The 25,579-nt window shown below is 24.6% G+C and overlaps 1 protein-coding gene across 1 annotated transcript in view; it reads left to right on the forward strand.

Moving 5' to 3' along the window:
• The window catches only part of LOC111637377 (STAM-binding protein-like), a 69,352-nt gene that overhangs the window by 16,701 nt on the left and 27,072 nt on the right, over positions 1-25,579 (forward strand). The window contains exons 3-9 of the mRNA XM_023382852.1: positions 1,776-1,870; positions 5,826-5,901; positions 9,723-9,815; positions 10,239-10,561; positions 15,252-15,327; positions 19,149-19,241; positions 19,665-19,987. Coding sequence (XP_023238620.1) covers positions 1,776-1,870; positions 5,826-5,901; positions 9,723-9,815; positions 10,239-10,561; positions 15,252-15,327; positions 19,149-19,241; positions 19,665-19,987 — 1,079 coding nt within the window. The remainder of the gene's footprint in view (positions 1-1,775; positions 1,871-5,825; positions 5,902-9,722; positions 9,816-10,238; positions 10,562-15,251; positions 15,328-19,148; positions 19,242-19,664; positions 19,988-25,579) is intronic.

Here is a 25,579-nt window from a genome sequence, read left to right on the forward strand (position 1 = left end):
AAAATAATCAGAACTATAATAATTTTAGATTATTAATTTATGAAAATAATTTAAAATAAAATTTTTGATATAAATGCACTTAAATTTCCAATTAGACTTTTCAGATTAATACATTATTATATATAGGAGGGTTCATACATATTACAGTGTAAAAGATGAGTTTTATGTGTGGAAAAGGTTTATCGGTTGTCCATCAATGATACAAATAATTAAATTTAAAACATTTTTTAAAAATCTCAAGATGAAAAGAGTCTAAAATCTATATATATATATATAAAAATGGACGTGTGTGTCCCTATATTTCACTTTTCCACCAAAACTACACATTGCACACAAATGGTGTTTGTATGTGGTAGTAGCCCCAAGTCTCCATTCATGCACTATGGTGGTTGCATCTCGATAGCTATAAGGGTGCGGGAGATATGGGGTTGAAAGTGGTTCTCTATTTCGAATTTTATGTTCAAATTTGTTCGAATTTAATTCGAACATAAAATTCGAATATTGGTTCGATTGTAGAACGATTGTAAACATTCCAGAAACGTTGAAAATAGTTTGTTTGACTGGACGTGAACAGGAGACGTTCAGAAATAGAATTGGGACCATAGAAATAGAAAACGGGTAAGATTGGCTATAATGTAATTATCTTAATCTTCACTATCGTTATTTTTTAAAAACCCAGCGAAGCGGGTCCTTGCAGCTAGTTAGGAATAAAAATTTAAGATATACATAAGTTGATAATGACATCAATTTCAATTGTCATAAAAATCTTTTTACATCAGGCTGCAAGTTATTTTTAGGCTATAAATGTATTCGATTTAGACTGTACTGTTGTACAATTGAAATATTACATAACAATAAATGAAGTCTAAATTTATTTTTATGATCAACTTGGGCATTAAGATTCATGAAATTTGAAGATTGAAAGTGAAGTTAGAAAACAAAATGTGAATTGAAAGGTCGTAAATGAGAAAATTATGATAAAGAAGAGTAAATAATTTTCTTACAGTTATAGCATGATTAAAATGTACTTTTTTTTAATAAGCGCCTTTTTTCTTATGAAAACTAACAATTCTAATTTTAAGAAACAAATTAAGACAATCTCTTTTTAAAGGAATTTAAAATATCTTAATGTATTGCTTTCATACTTTTAGTATCCTCAACATTTTATTCTCAAAAACTTCATAACTCTATAAATTTTACAGAGAATTTAAAGTCTGTTATTTTTCAACCCCATAAACAAGTGGTTGTCTTCTTCCTTTTTTTTAATCTAAAATTTTGCATGTTACAAAAAGTTAATAAACTGAATAATATATTTCTTGGTTAAAAGAAATTAACATGCAAATATTAACATAATTGGTTATTAACATAACATAATGTTAATTAAAACAATTTCTGCTTTTTCAAATAAATCAGTTACTGAATTCCAGATAATTGGTCACAATAATTTGAATTAAAAATGCTCATTATATCATCTCTGTGTTGACATTAATTATCTTACAAATAAATCAAATGCATTTAGTAATTTTTAGTTCACAGTATTTACATATTAAATTAATATATTAGCTACTTTGTAATGATAATTAATTGATACGTGCACTTGTACAATTCATCTTATGGCACTATTATATAAAAACAATTATCTTTTTTAAATTTTAATTATGTTTAATAATAAAAATCAAGNTATCACAACATATAATTAAAATATTTATAAATAAAGTTATAAATAAATACAATAATAATATATATGGTGGTAATAATATATTCATTGTTAAAAGTTAGCCCAATGTTTAGGAGAGGTGTTAAAAGTTTTTAACAACAACGCCTATGGCCTAACACTAGAATTAGATCAGGAAAGTCGCACAGAGGTTAGGTACTTGGATGTCAAGATTAGTATGGCAAATAAAAATATAACCACGTCTATTTACTGCAAACTTGCATATATTTCCCTCTTTATACCTGCTAACTCAGCAGACCCTTGGCCTTTTAAGGTAGTGGCTTTCCAGGCCCTAGTTGCTAGGGCTTTCTCCCATTGCTTGGACACTTCCGATACACACAATGAATTGAAATGTGTCAAGTCTATAGCATCTGCACACGGGTATACCACCAGTCCTTAATAAACAGGTTCACTGCCAACCAGCTATCTACGATAACTACCACCGACATGAGGCTTAATGATGCAGAGTGCAAACAGGTGGTTATAGCTTATGAACCATCTCTCCAACAAATTTGTAATAGAATTGCTAAGGATTTAAACTTTTGCTTAACTTATAGGAGAAAACAGAACATTTTTAGAATCTTATCTAATGCAAAAGACAAGTCTGAGGACAAGAAAGTGCCAGGAGTGTACCACATTCCATTGCAAGAAATCGTTTTAATAGGCGTATAATATACATCAGGTCCACGTATTGATCTCTAGAGGCTAGAATATGAGACCACAAGTATGATGTGTCCAAGGGGAAGTATAATACTGCACTAGCCCAGTATGCTACTGAACCCGGAGTTTCTCCTTGTTGGGATGAAACTATGCTTTTACACAGGGTGTTTGACCAACACGACTTACATTCATTGGAGGCTATTGAAATTTATATAGCGGGCATGAAGGGAGGTTGCATTAACTCCAACTATATTCCAGTTCCACAATTGTGAAAGTATTATTTACAAAGCCACAAAGTATAACTATGATTCTTTAGTATGAAGTTAGCTTTAGGCGATGTAATGGAAACAATTTTTCCCTATTGCACATCGTTTATACATTAAAACATCAGGCTAACTTTTAACAATGAATATATTATTACTACCATATATATTATTTTGTATATTAACACCATATATATTATTATTGTATTTATTTATAAATATTTTAATTATATGTTGTAATACGTAACAATCTTTGTATTCAACATCGTTTAAATGTTAAAAATTAGAACACAGCTATGTTCAAAAACTGTTAAAAAGATAGAACTGTTTTTCTATTCTGTGCAATTTTTCCTGACGAGGGCCTCTGAAAGACGGCCAAAAACGTTTGAACATAAAAAGTTTTTTGTTGTTCATTTGCTGGAATTATTGCTTAGGTGTGAAGTGGTTGTTTTACCATATTTAATAAATTAAATTGATGCATTTTGTATTTAAAATAAATGAATTATAACAAAATACAAAAAGATTTTTAAAAATTAATAAATATAAAATAAATTTTCTTTCAGTTAAATAAAAAAATTTAATTTAATTTAAAATGCAGGAGTCGACACATTTTTCTGACTCCGACTCCTCTGGCCAGAAATTTCTCCTGACTCCTCCTCCACAGCCCTGTTGAAAAGTGTAAAAAGCACCCTTATTGGAAATAAGATTATTTCTTGGGGATTGTGAAAGTAATTTACAGTTCTGTTTAATGCATTCTGGTAAAATTTTTGTTTACATTATTGAATGAAAATTAACATTGTGACAGTGGTGTCTTGCCTAGGTAACAGCAAACTTTGCATTAACACAAGAATTTTCTTAATCAGTGTTTGTTTTAAGGTGAATCTACTTTGTTGATATTTGTATTGTGGCTTTTATAATCATCTGAGATACTTATCAGATTGCTGTGCAAAGTAGGTGCTTGATAATAGCCATATGTTATATTTATAACCAAGAAAATCATTTTGAAATTTGAGTTTGACTGTTTCAGTTTTGTTTTTGATATATTCAAAGAGAAGAAGTAAAAAAAAAGGACAGTTTTTTTTAATATTTATGTAAATTTAAAAATGACTGCAGTTAAAATTAATGTCAAAAAACATTTATAAAAATCTACATATGTTACATTTATGAGTATTTGCATCAATGATTGCAGAATGTTATATTACTTATTTATTAAATAATAAAGTGCTTGAATCAATAATAGAATCTAGATCAGGGGTGTCCAACCTTTTCGTTTCTTTGTTTGGAAGAAGTCATGGAGCTTTGGTCACAAGTATATTATATGTACTTGTGGCCCAATCCTTAAATATGCAAGTATATTTAAGGATTAACATGTCCAGATTATAGTAATAAGTATTAAAACTTTATCATGAAAAAGGATATTTTAAAAAAGTACTTCTGTAGATACTTTCAATTTTTACTTAGAAATAGATAAATTCATTTATTATAAAAGAGACAAACAAAAATTTATTTGCAAAACACAAATATTTGTTTTATTTACATTTCTAATTAATTAAATTAATTAATTAATAAAAAACGATGAAACACCATTTAAAGTGCATTTGTATTCAACTAATATACAGGGTGTTTTTTTTAAATTGATGGTACTCAGAGACATCTGTAGAGCAATCTAACAGTTGGACTGTCGCCAAATTTGGGAGAGTGACTAAGTGACTATAACAGCGTCAAATCCACCCCTACTGTTGAATTTAGGTACTACTTTATTTTCTTCGCGGAATCTCTTTCCCATGTTGTCCTTAGTCACTCTTCCAAATTTGGCAACAGTCCAGCTGTTAGATTGCTCTACAGATGTCTCTGAGTACCATCAGTTTAAAAAAAACACCCTGTATTTATAAATAATATGTAGCTCAAAAAGTAGCCAATGTGCCAAATGATATTTTTTATGCCAAACTAAAAAGAGGTAACCAAATTTGGCATAAAATAGCCAAATCTTGCTGGAAGAAATACTAGATAAAGCTTGGGACTCAAAGAATTATAGATCCAAATGCAGGGAAAGGAGAGAAAGCACAAAAGACAAAGAAATGAATAAGGTTGGAAAATTAAGGGTCAATATTTGCATAACAGAAGGTCTATATAACCTTTCTCACTACTTTTTATCTTTTGGCCTTTCTCTCCTTTCCTCGAATTTGGGTCTATAATCCTTTGAGTCACAACTCCAGCATTATTTAGTATTCCTTCCTCATTCACACATTTCCAAGTATTTGAAAATATTTCCTTTCCACTGAAAAATGTATAAATGTTTAGGGTTTTGTGAAACTTCTTTTTGGAGTTTATGCTGTTGAAATAAATAAAAAAATAATAATAACTTTGTCGGTGTTGTTAACACGTTTATTGGGCTGCATTGAACCTTGCCACGGGCCGCAGGTTGGACATCCCTGATCTAGATAAAAGAACTATAGAATAATGATTTGGAATAGGATTTGAATACACAAATTGAACATAATGGATAAGTTTAACAATTATGCCATCTGAAGACATTGAGTCAGATCTTTTCCAGATTGTGATCTGTAGATAGTGTTTGTATTTATATATACCAATAAGAATTAAATTTATTGAATTATTCAACTAATAATTAATTTAACTGAATTTTTTCCACACAATTTAAAGGAACTTTTTGAAATTTTGATATATTAGTTAAAGAATCTAAAAACTTGGATGAATGAATAAGTATGAACTGAACTGCAGTGTGTAGAGTAACTAAATCATGAGGATTGAAAAAATGCTTTGCATTGTTGAATGAACCTATCTATGTGGAGATAGTATCCTTCACTATCTTTCTGAAATAAGCATATTGTGTTTATTGATCACAAATTATTTATGCTCGTATATCATACAAATATATCATTATATATTCCTTTATAATAAAAGATAATTATAGTAACTGTAGACAATTCTTAACATTAAATCTTATAATTCAAATCAAAATCTTGCTAGGAATTAAAAATCTAGAATATTTGAAATATATTTAAATGAAATTATATAATTTTTTTTTTAGTTTATCTTTCTTATAACAAAAATGTATTATTTATGAATTACATCTGAAAATTTAAATGATCTATTTTGCATTGTGTAAATGAAAACTTTAGCTACTCAATTTATATTTAATTACTTATAAGTGTTCAATTATATAGATTGTTTGTAGAAAAATTGCCTAAACATCCAGAATATCAAAATGTAGGAACTATTGATAAAGCAAACACAAAACAGGTCAGTGCTTTATTGTTTATATTTTATTTAGTAATTGTTATAAATAATAATTATTAAGCTTTCAGAAATAATATTTGAAGATGTTACCATCTATTGTAAATTCATTATATTTTAAAAATGGTTTTTAACTACTTTATTGAATATTTATACTTAAAGATTTTTTTATTTTTATTTTTGTTTTAATTATTATTAATAAGAGTTTTACCATCTATTATCTGAGTAATGTTACAGTATTATATATTTTATATATCATAAATAAATCCTTACAGAAAAAATGTTATATTATTCTGATATAAATAAAATATTGTTTTGAATTATGGATGAGTAAGTCACAAGAGTATTTATCTTACCTATGATGAATCGTCCATGACCGAAAACTTCATTCAAGATCTTTTATTAATACTTGCTTTTTCTTAGCTTTAATGATTTCATTCTTTCATTTTCTGATTGATTTATGAAATATACTGTAATATTGTCTTAAGACTTTTATTGAAACAATTATGATCTATTCTAATTGTATTTGTCCAGTGCAATATTCAGTATAAACAATAGAATATGTAAACTTTTTTCTTATTCTTATCAGACGTACTGAATTAGGTATTATATTTTTAATTCGTTTGGTGATTGAATTTGGTATTTTCTGTTATGTTTTCTGTTACAGATTTGTTTTCATCATCAAAAATTCATTATGTATATGTTTAAGAAATAGAATTTTGTGTTTAATAAAATATTTTAATAGAATTGTTTTTTTATAAAAATAATTTCTATTAGTAACAATTATATTATTCTACAGAAAAGTGAATTAGATTTTTTTTAATGCTTATTAACTTAAAATGAGATGGTGAAATGCAATTACAAAGTTTACAACATTACTTAAAGTTATATAGTGAGAATACATTTTCTTCTTTGTAAAACACGATGAAAATTTTAATTTTATATTTATGTTAATTGAAATTATTTTTGTCTTCATTTAAATACTTTTGTGATATGAACACTTAGTTTGTTTTTATTCACAATCTTTATCAAATAATTATGAAAACATTGAAAACAGCAAATTTGTAAGATATAAATTTGATTTAATATATATTTCTTAATCCTGACAAATATCTATTAATAAAAATAATAGAAGGAATAAATTATTTCTTTTCTGTTTTTTTTTTATAAATAAAAGTACATAGCAGAAATTAGAGTATTTCAAATTCAAAGATATATGTTTAAAATAATGTTTATACACAAAAATAATAACATTTTGAAGGATAAGTTTTTCAAATAAGATTTAAAGTTTTATTCTGTTGGTTTTATTGTGCACATTGTTGGAATATCAAAATGTAAAACAAGAGGAATTTTAAAAATTTTAAATTATAATATTGTAAAAAATATCAATTGCTAAGCAATTTATTTAACATCAAACATTCATATTATATTAAAATATTTTAAATTATTGTTGTTGAAATGAAGAGCATCTAGTTATAATTAATTTGTTTTCTTGAATGAGATAGTTGACGTTATTCAGTTTATTTGCACATTAAGTGAATGACCTTGATTTTAGCTTATTTATATAGTTGATTATTTGATCATGAATATTTTATAAATTTATTTATATTGGATTGATTACTGTAATTAATATAAACAGTTAAAATAATCAGAACTATAATAATTTTAGATTATTAATTTATGAAAATAATTTAAAATAAAATTTTTGATATAAATGCACTTAAATTTTCAATTAGATTTTTCAGATTAATACATTATTATATATAGGAGGGTTCATACATATTACAGTGTAAAAGATGAGTTTTATGTGTGGAAAAGGTTTATCGGTTGTCCATCAATGATACAAATAATTAAATTTAAAACATTTTTTAAAAATCTCAAGATGAAAAGAGTCTAAAATCTATATATATATATATAAAAATGGACGTGTGTGTCCCTATATTTCACTTTTCCACCAAAACTACACATTGCACACAAATGGTGTTTGTATGTGGTAGTAGCCCCAAGTCTCCATTCATGCACTATGGTGGTTGCATCTCGATAGCTATAAGGGTGTGGGAGATATGGGGTTGAAAGTGGTTCTCTATTTCGAATTTTATGTTCAAATTTGTTCGAATTTAATTCGAACATAAAATTCGAATATTGGTTCGATTGTAGAACGATTGTAAACATTCCAGAAACGTTGAAAATAGTTTGTTTGACTGGACGTGAACAGGAGACGTTCAGAAATAGAATTGGGACCATAGAAATAGAAAACGGGTAAGATTGGCTATAATGTAATTATCTTAATCTTCACTATCGTTATTTTTTAAAAACCCAGCGAAGCGGGTCCTTGCAGCTAGTTAGGAATAAAAATTTAAGATATACATAAGTTGATAATGACATCAATTTCAATTGTCATAAAAATCTTTTTACATCAGGCTGCAAGTTATTTTTAGGCTATAAATGTATTCGATTTAGACTGTACTGTTGTACAATTGAAATATTACATAACAATAAATGAAGTCTAAATTTATTTTTATGATCAACTTGGGCATTAAGATTCATGAAATTTGAAGATTGAAAGTGAAGTTAGAAAACAAAATGTGAATTGAAAGGTCGTAAATGAGAAAATTATGATAAAGAAGAGTAAATAATTTTCTTACAGTTATAGCATGATTAAAATGTACTTTTTTTTAATAAGCGCCTTTTTTCTTATGAAAACTAACAATTCTAATTTTAAGAAACAAATTAAGACAATCTCTTTTTAAAGGAATTTAAAATATCTTAATGTATTGCTTTCATACTTTTAGTATCCTCAACATTTTATTCTCAAAAACTTCATAACTCTATAAATTTTACAGAGAATTTAAAGTCTGTTATTTTTCAACCCCATAAACAAGTGGTTGTCTTCTTCCTTTTTTTTAATCTAAAATTTTGCATGTTACAAAAAGTTAATAAACTGAATAATATATTTCTTGGTTAAAAGAAATTAACATGCAAATATTAACATAATTGGTTATTAACATAACATAATGTTAATTAAAACAATTTCTGCTTTTTCAAATAAATCAGTTACTGAATTCCAGATAATTGGTCACAATAATTTGAATTAAAAATGCTCATTATATCATCTCTGTGTTGACATTAATTATCTTACAAATAAATCAAATGCATTTAGTAATTTTTAGTTCACAGTATTTACATATTAAATTAATATATTAGCTACTTTGTAATGATAATTAATTGATACGTGCACTTGTACAATTCATCTTATGGCACTATTATATAAAAACAATTATCTTTTTTAAATTTTAATTATGTTTAATAATAAAAATCAAGAAAGGTTATGAATTTATGAATAATTTTCATTTCTTTGAACATAAAATTTAAAGAATACTTAATATATTGTTGATTTTTTTTTTTCTTTTTGAAAACTGCTATGTAATTTAAATATGTAGTTTCATATTTACCGTAATTATCTTTACAATTCCCAATTTCACATGGATTGTTAAGAAAATTAAAAAGTTCTTTATTATTTCAAATGCTATTATAAAATTTAACTTTTAATTTATTATTTGACTAAGTTGAATAATTTTATTTCTAAATTGGAAATTAAAACATTAAGAATTTTTCCTCTTTATTGTATATAATTTTATAAATTATTCAAATGATTTAGGCATTTTTGGAGTAACTTGCATTTATATGCTTAATAGATTACAATTTTTAAGGTATTTTTTAAATTTATAATTTAATTGTAAATAATAAATATATAAAAAGCGTATATAAAAAGTTTAGAAATATAAATTTCTAATTTATGACTTGTGTGTTTTTTCCCCTAAGAACAGAAATTAAAGGAAATATTTACTATTGCTGAAAAATTAAAATCAAAATTATTAGAAAAATATTCTCGAGAATATGAAGAATGGCTTAAAGAAAAGGTGATTATTTATTTATTTTATTATGATAGTTTATTTTTCAAATATATGAACTAATTGTTTTTATTACAATTAAATAGCCTTAATGTATAATTTACTGCTAAATTTGTTTATTAGAAATGTATTAGCTTTTCTTATACACATAGGCACCCGTGCACATTATAAATTACTTGGATAATATAGGCAATGTAGCTATTGTAGTGATACAAAAATAAATACAGGTATTCTCAAAGTTAAAATTATACAAAATAAGCTTAAACAGGTCAGAGTTTAAAATATTATTTAAAAATTCGATAAAATGTTTAATTCATTGAGAACTTATCTGTTAGTTATATATGTTATATTTATATCTTTTTGTAAATTTTACAGTTTTAAGAGTTGTATCATTAACTTATGGATTAAAAATTGGTTTGCTTTGTTCTGTAGAAGAAAGAGGAGGAGGAAGAAGAAAGAGAGAGAGAACGGTTACTTTTAGAAGAAGAGAAACGAAGGAATGAAGAAGCTAGGAAATCAGCTTTAGGAAAACAAAATGAACCGAAATTTACTGATTGGGATCGACCTCTTTTAAATAATACTAGCCGAAACACTTATGATCTGGTAGTGTCACCCAGTGAATTTTCTGATTTAAGAACAGAATCTTCTCTAAAAGATTATCCAACAAATACATTCACCACCATAGATGATAATTCAACACTAATTTCTCCCACATTTAGTTATTTAGACTCCAGTAAAGTTGGAGATGGAAAAGAGTAAGTAGTGTTTTTAAATATTAAAAGATATTGTATTTTGTGAAGAACTGATTTAGATTAAACATGAGTTTTTAATAATCATAGTTTATAGATAATATTTTCTGGGAATGTTAATTAACATATGAGGTTTTTTTTATATTTTCTATTTGTTAACACTTAATTTGCAGGAAATGATCAGTGGCTTTTGGCAAATACACCTTAGAATAATGCTGTAAGCCATTGTAATTGCTTTTACCTGTTGTTATAACAAAATTGCTCCTATTTGTATATTATTAATTTTATTTCATTTCTTATCATTGTATTAATATATAATAGAAATAATTTTAAATTGTTTTTATATATAGTTTTATATTGAAAGTTTTTCTATTATTCTTAATTAATTAATTAGTTCTTATTGTTTATTTCAAATAATTAAATACTCTACTGGCTGCTACTGGATTAGCAATCATTATCCAATGATACTTTTTCTATAACATAGTTTCAAATTCTAACCAACTTGCTGGTTTGTTTTTAATATTCTATTGTACAGTATTGGATGTTAGAGATAAAGTGGATGTAATTGCATAATTAGAAACCCTATCTAGACAGTCAATAATTGAGACTTTGTTCAGATAATTGAGAATTATTATTTAATATTACAGTATTTTATTTTTGCTTTTTTAATATTGGTTAGTATAAAAGTAAATCTCTAGCAATAATTTGAAAAAAAATTAGTAAATTTTAGCTGGAATACAATTACTTTATTTAACAAAATTTTGTTTACATTGAGCATAGTTTCTGAATTAAAGTAACACGATAGCATGAATTGAAATTTTTACTTTTGTGGCAGTGAATAAAATAAATCTAAGAAACATAGATAGAATTCATTGTAAGAAACAAAATGATATAAAAAAACTCATTTATCTGATACAGGAAATGAGAAAATTGTATATATATAATAAAACAAATATTATTTTCAAACACAAATTGAAAAACTTTATTGTATCTGGTGTTTATAATATCTACTCTAAATTTTTATTTATATTTTCATAATAAGAAATATAACATCAAGCCCATAAATGAAAAGTGTCATAACAGATGTAACTTTCATATTTAGTGGAAAAAAGTTGTGTGTATGTGTGTAGGATGTTAAAATTAATCAAAAAACAATTATTATTATTATAATTAAACAACAATGGATTGGTTTGTTTATAAAATTTATCAAATAACATAAAATAAAAATTTCATAAATAGAAATATAAACAAGAAAGTGCAACTTTGCAATTGACACTTTTAACTTGCTTTGGAAGTTAAAGTACTGTAAAAATGAATTAAATCAATTGTATCTGCATTAGGCTATCTGTGTAAATATGGAGGGATTGGCCAATGACTATGGGTAAGAAAAGTTTTTCATTATCAGATTATGAATGGATATACAAAATAATAGGTATTTGTTGTGTATAATACTTGTTTCTAATTTTAATTTTTTTAGTATTGTGTAAAATAAACATATGTTGGGAGGGAAGACAATTTGTTGGTACAAAAATATTGTCCCTCTACTCCATATGGATCAACATCCACCTGTATCTGAGAACAAAAGGGAGTATGTCCCTGCACCAGAATTATGTCATCAGAATGAAGTTAAGAGTTAACCATATTAACTGTTTGTTGATCAGAAAGCAGTATTGAAAATGATATACTAGTGACTGTGATAATTTACTAGACTAATTACAACATATTTAACAATGGGATTTTAGAAGAATGCTAACAATTTTAACCTGGTTAATAGGTCATCCTCAGATATTGAAAGTCAAAAGTGGAATGCTGATCAATTACTGAGTTCAAACGTTGGTGTTATTTTAAAATCCCACTGTTAAAGGTGCAGTAATTATTTAGAAAGCAATATTTTAGGCATTTTAAATTTGAATATGATAACTTGTCATTTGTGTATAGGCTTTATATTATGTTTGTTACAAGTTTGAAAATTGTTTTGGGGTGACATGAAAATTATTAGAATTTTTTCCAATTAAAATAATTGGAAATAGGCTCCTGCTAATGTTTCCTTGCAGAACATATGAGTTTCAGAAATGGATTACTGACATCAAGCAAGGGATGTCTGTATTTAGTTATCATAAAACAATTAAAAAAAGCTTTTTTATAATGTTTTTAAATCTATTTATTGAATAAAATCAAGATTATCTGAAAAATAGGATTAAATTCATAATTTAAACTTGAATTTATAAACAAGGAGACAAACACTTCATTTTCAGAATATCATATTCAAATTGCATCACTAAAATGTCTAATAGCATTTACATAACTGGAATTAAAATGTTGTTTTAAAATAGCTTAAAATTTCAAAAGTTTAAATGCAATTTAATCAACATTCTTTAATTAAAAGAAAATTTTGGATGGAAAAATTTGAAGTTATTAACTAGCAGATAAATTTTTAATATTTTTAGTACAAAATAATGTGAATTATTTTAAAAAATTAACTTTTAATTTTTCAAAAATAATTTTTTTATTTTATATTGTTTTGTGTGTGTGAAATGTTAAAGCATGTAACTGTACTAAATGTATTATTTATAGACATAATCAAGTAATTAATATATCAAATGCAAATATTGATTAGACTTTAAATATATAAATTAAAATTCAAGATTCAAGTAGGAAAAAATGCATCTATTTTGAATGTATATGAAGTGATTTCTTTGAATTTATGCCTTATATTCGAGCCAAATAATCTCTTAATTTAATTAGATTTATTCCTTAACTGTATTGACTATTTATTTGCATTATCTTAATAGAATCATTCTCTTCATTCTATTAAAAATTAAGATAAAATGAATTTAATAAATTTAAAATTACACATGAAATTGCATTTTAATTGTAATCTATATGAACTAGGGACTCTGATATGATCTAAATATTATTTAAGAAATAACTTAAAGAATGAAATAAAATAGTAATTAACATGAATAAAATAATATAAGTGATTAAAAGAATAGAAATGTAACATAAGAAACAACATTACAAAATTATTATTACGACGGAAGACTTTCGTTTTTAAAATAATGTATAAAGAATCAATTATATGATATGATAACATTATTAAAGAAATTTGTATTAATTTTCATAAAAATAGTTACATGATGTCAATCCAAAAACAAAAAAAATAATAGATTGAACTATTCCATTTAATGATTCATGCTTGTGATAATTACATAACATTAATATGAAAATCTGTTCCTTATATTATATTGTTGAACTGTGTTCCTTGCCTACTTATTTAATGATCCAAGTAGTTTACTAGATAATGAACCATTCTTATTCAAATGATTTAACATAAAATAAGTACAGTCCAGTCCAGAATCACGTAATTTTTGTCTAAACAGTGTAAACTTTTACGTCATTATCGCATTTAAAATGAAAAAATAGCATCAAATTGACATAATAGTTTACCTTAGTGTACAAAGAAGTGTACAAAGAAATGTCTTAGCGCACCAAAGGAATATTAAGGAAAATNCTAGATAAAGCTTGGGACTCAAAGAATTATAGATCCAAATGCAGGGAAAGGAGAGAAAGCACAAAAGACAAAGAAATGAATAAGGTTGGAAAATTAAGGGTCAATATTTGCATAACAGAAGGTCTATATAACCTTTCTCACTACTTTTTATCTTTTGGCCTTTCTCTCCTTTCCTCGAATTTGGGTCTATAATCCTTTGAGTCACAACTCCAGCATTATTTAGTATTCTTTCCTCATTCACACATTTCCAAGTATTTGAAAATATTTCCTTTCCACTGAAAAATGTATAAATGTTTAGGGTTTTGTGAAACTTCTTTTTGGAGTTTATGCTGTTGAAATAAATAAAAAAATAATAATAACTTTGTCGGTGTTGTTAACACGTTTATTGGGCTGCATTGAACCTTGCCACGGGCCGCAGGTTGGACATCCCTGATCTAGATAAAAGAACTATAGAATAATGATTTGGAATAGGATTTGAATACACAAATTGAACATAATGGATAAGTTTAACAATTATGCCATCTGAAGACATTGAGTCAGATCTTTTCCAGATTGTGATCTGTAGATAGTGTTTGTATTTATATATACCAATAAGAATTAAATTTATTGAATTATTCAACTAATAATTAATTTAACTGAATTTTTTCCACACAATTTAAAGGAACTTTTTGAAATTTTGATATATTAGTTAAAGAATCTAAAAACTTGGATGAATGAATAAGTATGAACTGAACTGCAGTGTGTAGAGTAACTAAATCATGAGGATTGAAAAAATGCTTTGCATTGTTGAATGAACCTATCTATGTGGAGATAGTATCCTTCACTATCTTTCTGAAATAAGCATATTGTGTTTATTGATCACAAATTATTTATGCTCGTATATCATACAAATATATCATTATATATTCCTTTATAATAAAAGATAATTATAGTAACTGTAGACAATTCTTAACATTAAATCTTATAATTCAAATCAAAATCTTGCTAGGAATTAAAAATCTAGAATATTTGAAATATATTTAAATGAAATTATATAATTTTTTTTTTAGTTTATCTTTCTTATAACAAAAATGTATTATTTATGAATTACATCTGAAAATTTAAATGATCTATTTTGCATTGTGTAAATGAAAACTTTAGCTACTCAATTTATATTTAATTACTTATAAGTGTTCAATTATATAGATTGTTTGTAGAAAAATTGCCTAAACATCCAGAATATCAAAATGTAGGAACTATTGATAAAGCAAACACAAAACAGGTCAGTGCTTTATTGTTTATATTTTATTTAGTAATTGTTATAAATAATAATTATTAAGCTTTCAGAAATAATATTTGAAGATGTTACCATCTATTGTAAATTCATTATATTTTAAAAATGGTTTTTAACTACTTTATTGAATATTTATACTTAAAGATTTTTTTATTTTTATTTTTGTTTTAATTATTATTAATAAGAGTTTTACCATCTATTATCTGAGTAATGTTACAGTATTATATATTTTATATATCATAAATAAATCCTTACAGAAAAAATGTTATATTATTCTGATATAAATAAAATATTGTTTTGAATTATGGATGAGTAAGTCACAAGAGTATTTATCTTACCTATGATGAATCGTCCATGACCGAAAACTTCATTCAAGATCTTTTATTAATACTTGCTTTTTCTTAGCTTTAATGATTTCATTCTTTCATTTTCTGATTGATTTATGAAATATACTGTAATATTGTCTTAAGACTTTTATTGAAACAATTATGATCTATTCTAATTGTATTTGTCCAGTGCAATATTCAGTATAAACAATAGAATATGTAAACTTTTTTCTTATTCTTATCAGACGTACTGAATTAGGTATTATATTTTTAATTCGTTTGGTGATTGAATTTGGTATTTTCTGTTATGTTTTCTGTTACAGATTTGTTTTCATCATCAAAAATTCATTATGTATATGTTTAAGAAATAGAATTTTGTGTTTAATAAAATATTTTAATAGAATTGTTTTTTTATAAAAATAATTTCTATTAGTAACAATTATATTATTCTACAGAAAAGTGAATTAGATTTTTTTTAATGCTTATTAACTTAAAATGAGATGGTGAAATGCAATTACAAAGTTTACAACATTACTTAAAGTTATATAGTGAGAATACATTTTCTTCTTTGTAAAACACGATGAAAATTTTAATTTTATATTTATGTTAATTGAAATTATTTTTGTCTTCATTTAAATACTTTTGTGATATGAACACTTAGTTTGTTTTTATTCACAATCTTTATCAAATAATTATGAAAACATTGAAAACAGCAAATTTGTAAGATATAAATTTGATTTAATATATATTTCTTAATCCTGACAAATATCTATTAATAAAAATAATAGAAGGAATAAATTATTTCTTTTCTGTTTTTTTTTTATAAATAAAAGTACATAGCAGAAATTAGAGTATTTCAAATTCAAAGATATATGTTTAAAATAATGTTTATACACAAAAATAATAACATTTTGAAGGATAAGTTTTTCAAATAAGATTTAAAGTTTTATTCTGTTGGTTTTATTGTGCACATTGTTGGAATATCAAAATGTAAAACAAGAGGAATTTTAAAAATTTTAAATTATAATATTGTAAAAAATATCAATTGCTAAGCAATTTATTTAACATCAAACATTCATATTATATTAAAATATTTTAAATTATTGTTGTTGAAATGAAGAGCATCTAGTTATAATTAATTTGTTTTCTTGAATGAGATAGTTGACGTTATTCAGTTTATTTGCACATTAAGTGAATGACCTTGATTTTAGCTTATTTATATAGTTGATTATTTGATCATGAATATTTTATAAATTTATTTATATTGGATTGATTACTGTAATTAATATAAACAGTTAAAATAATCAGAACTATAATAATTTTAGATTATTAATTTATGAAAATAATTTAAAATAAAATTTTTGATATAAATGCACTTAAATTTTCAATTAGATTTTTCAGATTAATACATTATTATATATAGGAGGGTTCATACATATTACAGTGTAAAAGATGAGTTTTATGTGTGGAAAAGGTTTATCGGTTGTCCATCAATGATACAAATAATTAAATTTAAAACATTTTTTAAAAATCTCAAGATGAAAAGAGTCTAAAATCTATATATATATATATAAAAATGGACGTGTGTGTCCCTATATTTCACTTTTCCACCAAAACTACACATTGCACACAAATGGTGTTTGTATGTGGTAGTAGCCCCAAGTCTCCATTCATGCACTATGGTGGTTGCATCTCGATAGCTATAAGGGTGTGGGAGATATGGGGTTGAAAGTGGTTCTCTATTTCGAATTTTATGTTCAAATTTGTTCGAATTTAATTCGAACATAAAATTCGAATATTGGTTCGATTGTAGAACGATTGTAAACATTCCAGAAACGTTGAAAATAGTTTGTTTGACTGGACGTGAACAGGAGACGTTCAGAAATAGAATTGGGACCATAGAAATAGAAAACGGGTAAGATTGGCTATAATGTAATTATCTTAATCTTCACTATCGTTATTTTTTAAAAACCCAGCGAAGCGGGTCCTTGCAGCTAGTTAGGAATAAAAATTTAAGATATACATAAGTTGATAATGACATCAATTTCAATTGTCATAAAAATCTTTTTACATCAGGCTGCAAGTTATTTTTAGGCTATAAATGTATTCGATTTAGACTGTACTGTTGTACAATTGAAATATTACATAACAATAAATGAAGTCTAAATTTATTTTTATGATCAACTTGGGCATTAAGATTCATGAAATTTGAAGATTGAAAGTGAAGTTAGAAAACAAAATGTGAATTGAAAGGTCGTAAATGAGAAAATTATGATAAAGAAGAGTAAATAATTTTCTTACAGTTATAGCATGATTAAAATGTACTTTTTTTTAATAAGCGCCTTTTTTCTTATGAAAACTAACAATTCTAATTTTAAGAAACAAATTAAGACAATCTCTTTTTAAAGGAATTTAAAATATCTTAATGTATTGCTTTCATACTTTTAGTATCCTCAACATTTTATTCTCAAAAACTTCATAACTCTATAAATTTTACAGAGAATTTAAAGTCTGTTATTTTTCAACCCCATAAACAAGTGGTTGTCTTCTTCCTTTTTTTTAATCTAAAATTTTGCATGTTACAAAAAGTTAATAAACTGAATAATATATTTCTTGGTTAAAAGAAATTAACATGCAAATATTAACATAATTGGTTATTAACATAACATAATGTTAATTAAAACAATTTCTGCTTTTTCAAATAAATCAGTTACTGAATTCCAGATAATTGGTCACAATAATTTGAATTAAAAATGCTCATTATATCATCTCTGTGTTGACATTAATTATCTTACAAATAAATCAAATGCATTTAGTAATTTTTAGTTCACAGTATTTACATATTAAATTAATATATTAGCTACTTTGTAATGATAATTAATTGATACGTGCACTTGTACAATTCATCTTATGGCACTATTATATAAAAACAATTATCTTTTTTAAATTTTAATTATGTTTAATAATAAAAATCAAGAAAGGTTATGAATTTATGAATAATTTTCATTTCTTTGAACATAAAATTTAAAGAATACTTAATATATTGTTGATTTTTTTTTTTCTTTTTGAAAACTGCTATGTAATTTAAATATGTAGTTTCATATTTACCGTAATTATCTTTACAATTCCCAATTTCACATGGATTGTTAAGAAAATTAAAAAGTTCTTTATTATTTCAAATGCTATTATAAAATTTAACTTTTAATTTATTATTTGACTAAGTTGAATAATTTTATTTCTAAATTGGAAATTAAAACATTAAGAATTTTTCCTCTTTATTGTATATAATTTTATAAATTATTCAAATGATTTAGGCATTTTTGGAGTAACTTGCATTTATATGCTTAATAGATTACAATTTTTAAGGTATTTTTTAAATTTATAATTTAATTGTAAATAATAAATATATAAAAAGCGTATATAAAAAGTTTAGAAATATAAATTTCTAATTTATGACTTGTGTGTTTTTTCCCCTAAGAACAGAAATTAAAGGAAATATTTACTATTGCTGAAAAATTAAAATCAAAATTATTAGAAAAATATTCTCGAGAATATGAAGAATGGCTTAAAGAAAAGGTGATTATTTATTTATTTTATTATGATAGTTTATTTTTCAAATATATGAACTAATTGTTTTTATTACAATTAAATAGCCTTAATGTATAATTTACTGCTAAATTTGTTTATTAGAAATGTATTAGCTTTTCTTATACACATAGGCACCCGTGCACATTATAAATTACTTGGATAATATAGGCAATGTAGCTATTGTAGTGATACAAAAATAAATACAGGTATTCTCAAAGTTAAAATTATACAAAATAAGCTTAAACAGGTCAGAGTTTAAAATATTATTTAAAAATTCGATAAAATGTTTAATTCATCGAGAACTTATCTGTTAGTTATATATGTTATATTTATATCTTTTTGTAAATTTTACAGTTTTAAGAGTTGTATCATTAACTTATGGATTAAAAATTGGTTTGCTTTGTTCTGTAGAAGAAAGAGGAGGAGGAAGAAGAAAGAGAGAGAGAACGGTTACTTTTAGAAGAAGAGAAACGAAGGAATGAAGAAGCTAGGAAATCAGCTTTAGGAAAACAAAATGAACCGAAATTTACTGATTGGGATCGACCTCTTTTAAATAATACTAGCCGAAACACTTATGATCTGGTAGTGTCACCCAGTGAATTTTCTGATTTAAGAACAGAATCTTCTCTAAAAGATTATCCAACAAATACATTCACCACCATAGATGATAATTCAACACTAATTTCTCCCACATTTAGTTATTTAGACTCCAGTAAAGTTGGAGATGGAAAAGAGTAAGTAGTGTTTTTAAATATTAAAAGATATTGTATTTTGTGAAGAACTGATTTAGATTAAACATGAGTTTTTAATAATCATAGTTTATAGATAATATTTTCTGGGAATGTTAATTAACATATGAGGTTTTTTTTATATTTTCTATTTGTTAACACTTAATTTGCAGGAAATGATCAGTGGCTTTTGGCAAATACACCTTAGAATAATGCTGTAAGCCATTGTAATTGCTTTTACCTGTTGTTATAACAAAATTGCTCCTATTTGTATATTATTAATTTTATTTCATTTCTTATCATTGTATTAATATATAATAGAAATAATTTTAAATTGTTTTTATATATAGTTTTATATTGAAAGTTTTTCTATTATTCTTAATTAATTAATTAGTTCTTATTGTTTATTTCAAATAATTAAATACTCTACTGGCTGCTACTGGATTAGCAATCATTATCCAATGATACTTTTTCTATAACATAGTTTCAAATTCTAACCAACTTGCTGGTTTGTTTTTAATATTCTATTGTACAGTATTGGATGTTAGAGATAAAGTGGATGTAATTGCATAATTAGAAACCCTATCTAGACAGTCAATAATTGAGACTTTGTTCAGATAATTGAGAATTATTATTTAATATTACAGTATTTTATTTTTGCTTTTTTAATATTGGTTAGTATAAAAGTAAATCTCTAGCAATAATTTGAAAAAAAATTAGTAAATTTTAGCTGGAATACAATTACTTTATTTAACAAAATTTTGTTTACATTGAGCATAGTTTCTGAATTAAAGTAACACGATAGCATGAATTGAAATTTTTACTTTTGTGGCAGTGAATAAAATAAATCTAAGAAACATAGATAGAATTCATTGTAAGAAACAAAATGATATAAAAAAACTCATTTATCTGATACAGGAAATGAGAAAATTGTATATATATAATAAAACAAATATTATTTTCAAACACAAATTGAAAAACTTTATTGTATCTGGTGTTTATAATATCTACTCTAAATTTTTATTTATATTTTCATAATAAGAAATATAACATCAAGCCCATAAATGAAAAGTGTCATAACAGATGTAACTTTCATATTTAGTGGAAAAAAGTTGTGTGTATGTGTGTAGGATGTTAAAATTAATCAAAAAACAATTATTATTATTATAATTAAACAACAATGGATTGGTTTGTTTATAAAATTTATCAAATAACATAAAATAAAAATTTCATAAATAGAAATATAAACAAGAAAGTGCAACTTTGCAATTGACACTTTTAACTTGCTTTGGAAGTTAAAGTACTGTAAAAATGAATTAAATCAATTGTATCTGCATTAGGCTATCTGTGTAAATATGGAGGGATTGGCCAATGACTATGGGTAAGAAAAGTTTTTCATTATCAGATTATGAATGGATATACAAAATAATAGGTATTTGTTGTGTATAATACTTGTTTCTAATTTTAATTTTTTTAGTATTGTGTAAAATAAACATATGTTGGGAGGGAAGACAATTTGTTGGTACAAAAATATTGTCCCTCTACTCCATATGGATCAACATCCACCTGTATCTGAGAACAAAAGGGAGTATGTCCCTGCACCAGAATTATGTCATCAGAATGAAGTTAAGAGTTAACCATATTAACTGTTTGTTGATCAGAAAGCAGTATTGAAAATGATATACTAGTGACTGTGATAATTTACTAGACTAATTACAACATATTTAACAATGGGATTTTAGAAGAATGCTAACAATTTTAACCTGGTTAATAGGTCATCCTCAGATATTGAAAGTCAAAAGTGGAATGCTGATCAATTACTGAGTTCAAACGTTGGTGTTATTTTAAAATCCCACTGTTAAAGGTGCAGTAATTATTTAGAAAGCAATATTTTAGGCATTTTAAATTTGAATATGATAACTTGTCATTTGTGTATAGGCTTTATATTATGTTTGTTACAAGTTTGAAAATTGTTTTGGGGTGACATGAAAATTATTAGAATTTTTTCCAATTAAAATAATTGGAAATAGGCTCCTGCTAATGTTTCCTTGCAGAACATATGAGTTTCAGAAATGGATTACTGACATCAAGCAAGGGATGTCTGTATTTAGTTATCATAAAACAATTAAAAAAAGCTTTTTTATAATGTTTTTAAATCTATTTATTGAATAAAATCAAGATTATCTGAAAAATAGGATTAAATTCATAATTTAAACTTGAATTTATAAACAAGGAGACAAACACTTCATTTTCAGAATATCATATTCAAATTGCATCACTAAAATGTCTAATAGCATTTACATAACTGGAATTAAAATGTTGTTTTAAAATAGCTTAAAATTTCAAAAGTTTAAATGCAATTTAATCAACATTCTTTAATTAAAAGAAAATTTTGGATGGAAAAATTTGAAGTTATTAACTAGCAGATAAATTTTTAATATTTTTAGTACAAAATAATGTGAATTATTTTAAAAAATTAACTTTTAATTTTTCAAAAATAATTTTTTTATTTTATATTGTTTTGTGTGTGTGAAATGTTAAAGCATGTAACTGTACTAAATGTATTATTTATAGACATAATCAAGTAATTAATATATCAAATGCAAATATTGATTAGACTTTAAATATATAAATTAAAATTCAAGATTCAAGTAGGAAAAAATGCATCTATTTTGAATGTATATGAAGTGATTTCTTTGAATTTATGCCTTATATTCGAGCCAAATAATCTCTTAATTTAATTAGATTTATTCCTTAACTGTATTGACTATTTATTTGCATTATCTTAATAGAATCATTCTCTTCATTCTATTAAAAATTAAGATAAAATGAATTTAATAAATTTAAAATTACACATGAAATTGCATTTTAATTGTAATCTATATGAACTAGGGACTCTGATATGATCTAAATATTATTTAAGAAATAACTTAAAGAATGAAATAAAATAGTAATTAACATGAATAAAATAATATAAGTGATTAAAAGAATAGAAATGTAACATAAGAAACAACATTACAAAATTATTATTACGACGGAAGACTTTCATTTTTAAAATAATGTATAAAGAATCAATTATATGATATGATAACATTATTAAAGAAATTTGTATTAATTTTCATAAAAATAGTTACATGATGTCAATCCAAAAACAAAAAAAATAATAGATTGAACTATTCCATTTAATGATTCATGCTTGTGATAATTACATAACATTAATATGAAAATCTGTTCCTTATATTATATTGTTGAACTGTGTTCCTTGCCTACTTATTTAATGATCCAAGTAGTTTACTAGATAATGAACCATTCTTATTCAAATGATTTAACATAAAATAAGTACTATTTTTATTTTAATAAATTTCTATAGGCGGAAAATGATAGTCATTTCCAAATTAAAAGATATTTATCAATTATATGAATATAAAATCTAAAGAAAACGTAGGTGGCTTTTCAGAACAAATGGAACAGAAACCAAATAAGAATTTATTTTTAAATGTAAATAAAGTAAGTTGAAAACATAAAATAAATGATTTCAGAAGTAATAGTAATTGATACACTTTTGAAGTTGATATTAAATGATGATAACTGAAAAAATTATGTGTAGCATTTTAAAAAAACAAGATAAATATATAATTTTACAAAATATGACTTTTTTTCTTATTAACAGATACATATGATGATCTTAATTTGAAATTTTATTTAAGTTGTATTAAGAATGCAATATGTCAAATTTCTTTTAACTGTATTTCATAATTTAAAACTATTATTAATAATAAACATTAGCATGCTTTCACTGTCATTATTACTATCAAATAGCAGGAATTAAAAATGTATTTACTAATAATAGTCCATTTCATTCTTCCATCAAGTTAATACATCAAAACAGTCATTATTAAACAGTAATCAAACAACAATTTTCCAAAGAGTTATTAGACAAAAAATTTTGAAGTCTTCCGTTAGGTCTAGTAAACCTTTACAATCAAAAAACTAATACGAGATTAAATTTTTTCCAATTTACACAACAAATATAAATCCAGTTTTGTAAAGGAAATACCAACATTATTTCATGATATAAAAAATTTATTTAGATGAACTTGCATGAAACATGTCTTCAAATTAAAATTAACATTCTTATTATAAATAGTTGGAGGGTTGTTAATAATTAATAGTTAATAGTACCAAGAGTGAAATTTTGAGTTAGTTAATTTTTTAGCCTCATCTCTATAATCTCGAAAATAACCAACATCAGTATAAGATTCACATCTATATTAACTACATTTGTTTCAAAAACCTTCAAAGAATAGCCTTCTAAATTTATAATTTTATTTAACTCATTTTAACAGTTATTTTTCCTATCCTTTCATTCCTTTTAATATTATGTAAGAATTATATTCCAATAATAATAGATTGACAAAAATCTTATTAATAAATTTCAGAGTAGATTTTAATGTTTTTACTTGAATGTCAAAAAAATTAATTTCAGATTCATCATTTGATATGGTACAGATCAATCCCGACCAAATAACTTTTTATAATATGTGCAAATGTTTTAAACTTTTAAATTGCAGTTTGTTCCATAACAGTACTCTATATTGCAACATTGATTCAATTAATGTATTACTTAATTATGTATGTAGATTCAAATAGGGATTTTTTTTAGAGCGTACTATTCTTATGCCTCATTTAGCCTAACTAGAAGACTCTTTTTCACTTAATCTCCATATAAGTAATTTGTTTCACAATCTGCATTGAAATATTTCTTACATAGAATTTATCTTTCTTCCTTAATCTCTTGCCATTAACAAATATTGTAATTTTAGTTTTATTGAAATTTATTTTAAACCCAGTTAACTCAGTATATTGAAACAATAAATTCAATTTCCATTGCATATTAATATATATATATATTAATATGCAATTATATATATTAATAATATATATATTAATAAGCATATATATACAGGTAACCCCCGTATAACACGGCACTTCTGTAGCACGGATTCACTCTAACACGGTTCGAGAATTGGTACCATCCCCCGTTTAACACGGTACTTTTATAGCACGGATTCACTCTGGCATGGTTCGAGAAATAGGTAAAATCCTCGTACAACATGAAATGTAATAAATTCTTACACATTTAAGTACTAATAGTTCATGAAAATAATAATTTTCGTGAACTATTAGTACTTCAGTATGTAAATTTTCTTTTCTCGCCTCCATACACATGGTCTTTCGCGAAAATTGTTTCAATTTTGCCAGATCTCAACGCTTCTGCTTCTGGTGTTGCCAGATGCTTTTCCCTTATTCCATAAGTGCTTGGCATCATATAAGGAAATTTATAAAGATCTTTTAACTAGAAGCAAGCAATCTAAAATTACATACTTTTTGCAAAAGGTAAAGCATGAATCTGAAAATAATGCAGAAAAATGCTCAGAGGATAACGATAACTTGCCAAAAATAAAACGCTCTCGGTTAATAGTGCTTTTGGTGATGACAAAGAAAACATTGTTTAATTTATATTAATATGTATCACTTAAGAAAATTTTAATAAAGATATTTATCTTAATTATGAAAATATAGTAGCATGTTTTTTAA

Source organism: Centruroides sculpturatus, unplaced genomic scaffold (genome assembly GCF_000671375.1).
Source record: "Centruroides sculpturatus isolate CEXI.00-Female unplaced genomic scaffold, Cexi_2.0 scaffold1158, whole genome shotgun sequence".
Taxonomy (NCBI): domain Eukaryota; kingdom Metazoa; phylum Arthropoda; class Arachnida; order Scorpiones; family Buthidae; genus Centruroides; species Centruroides sculpturatus.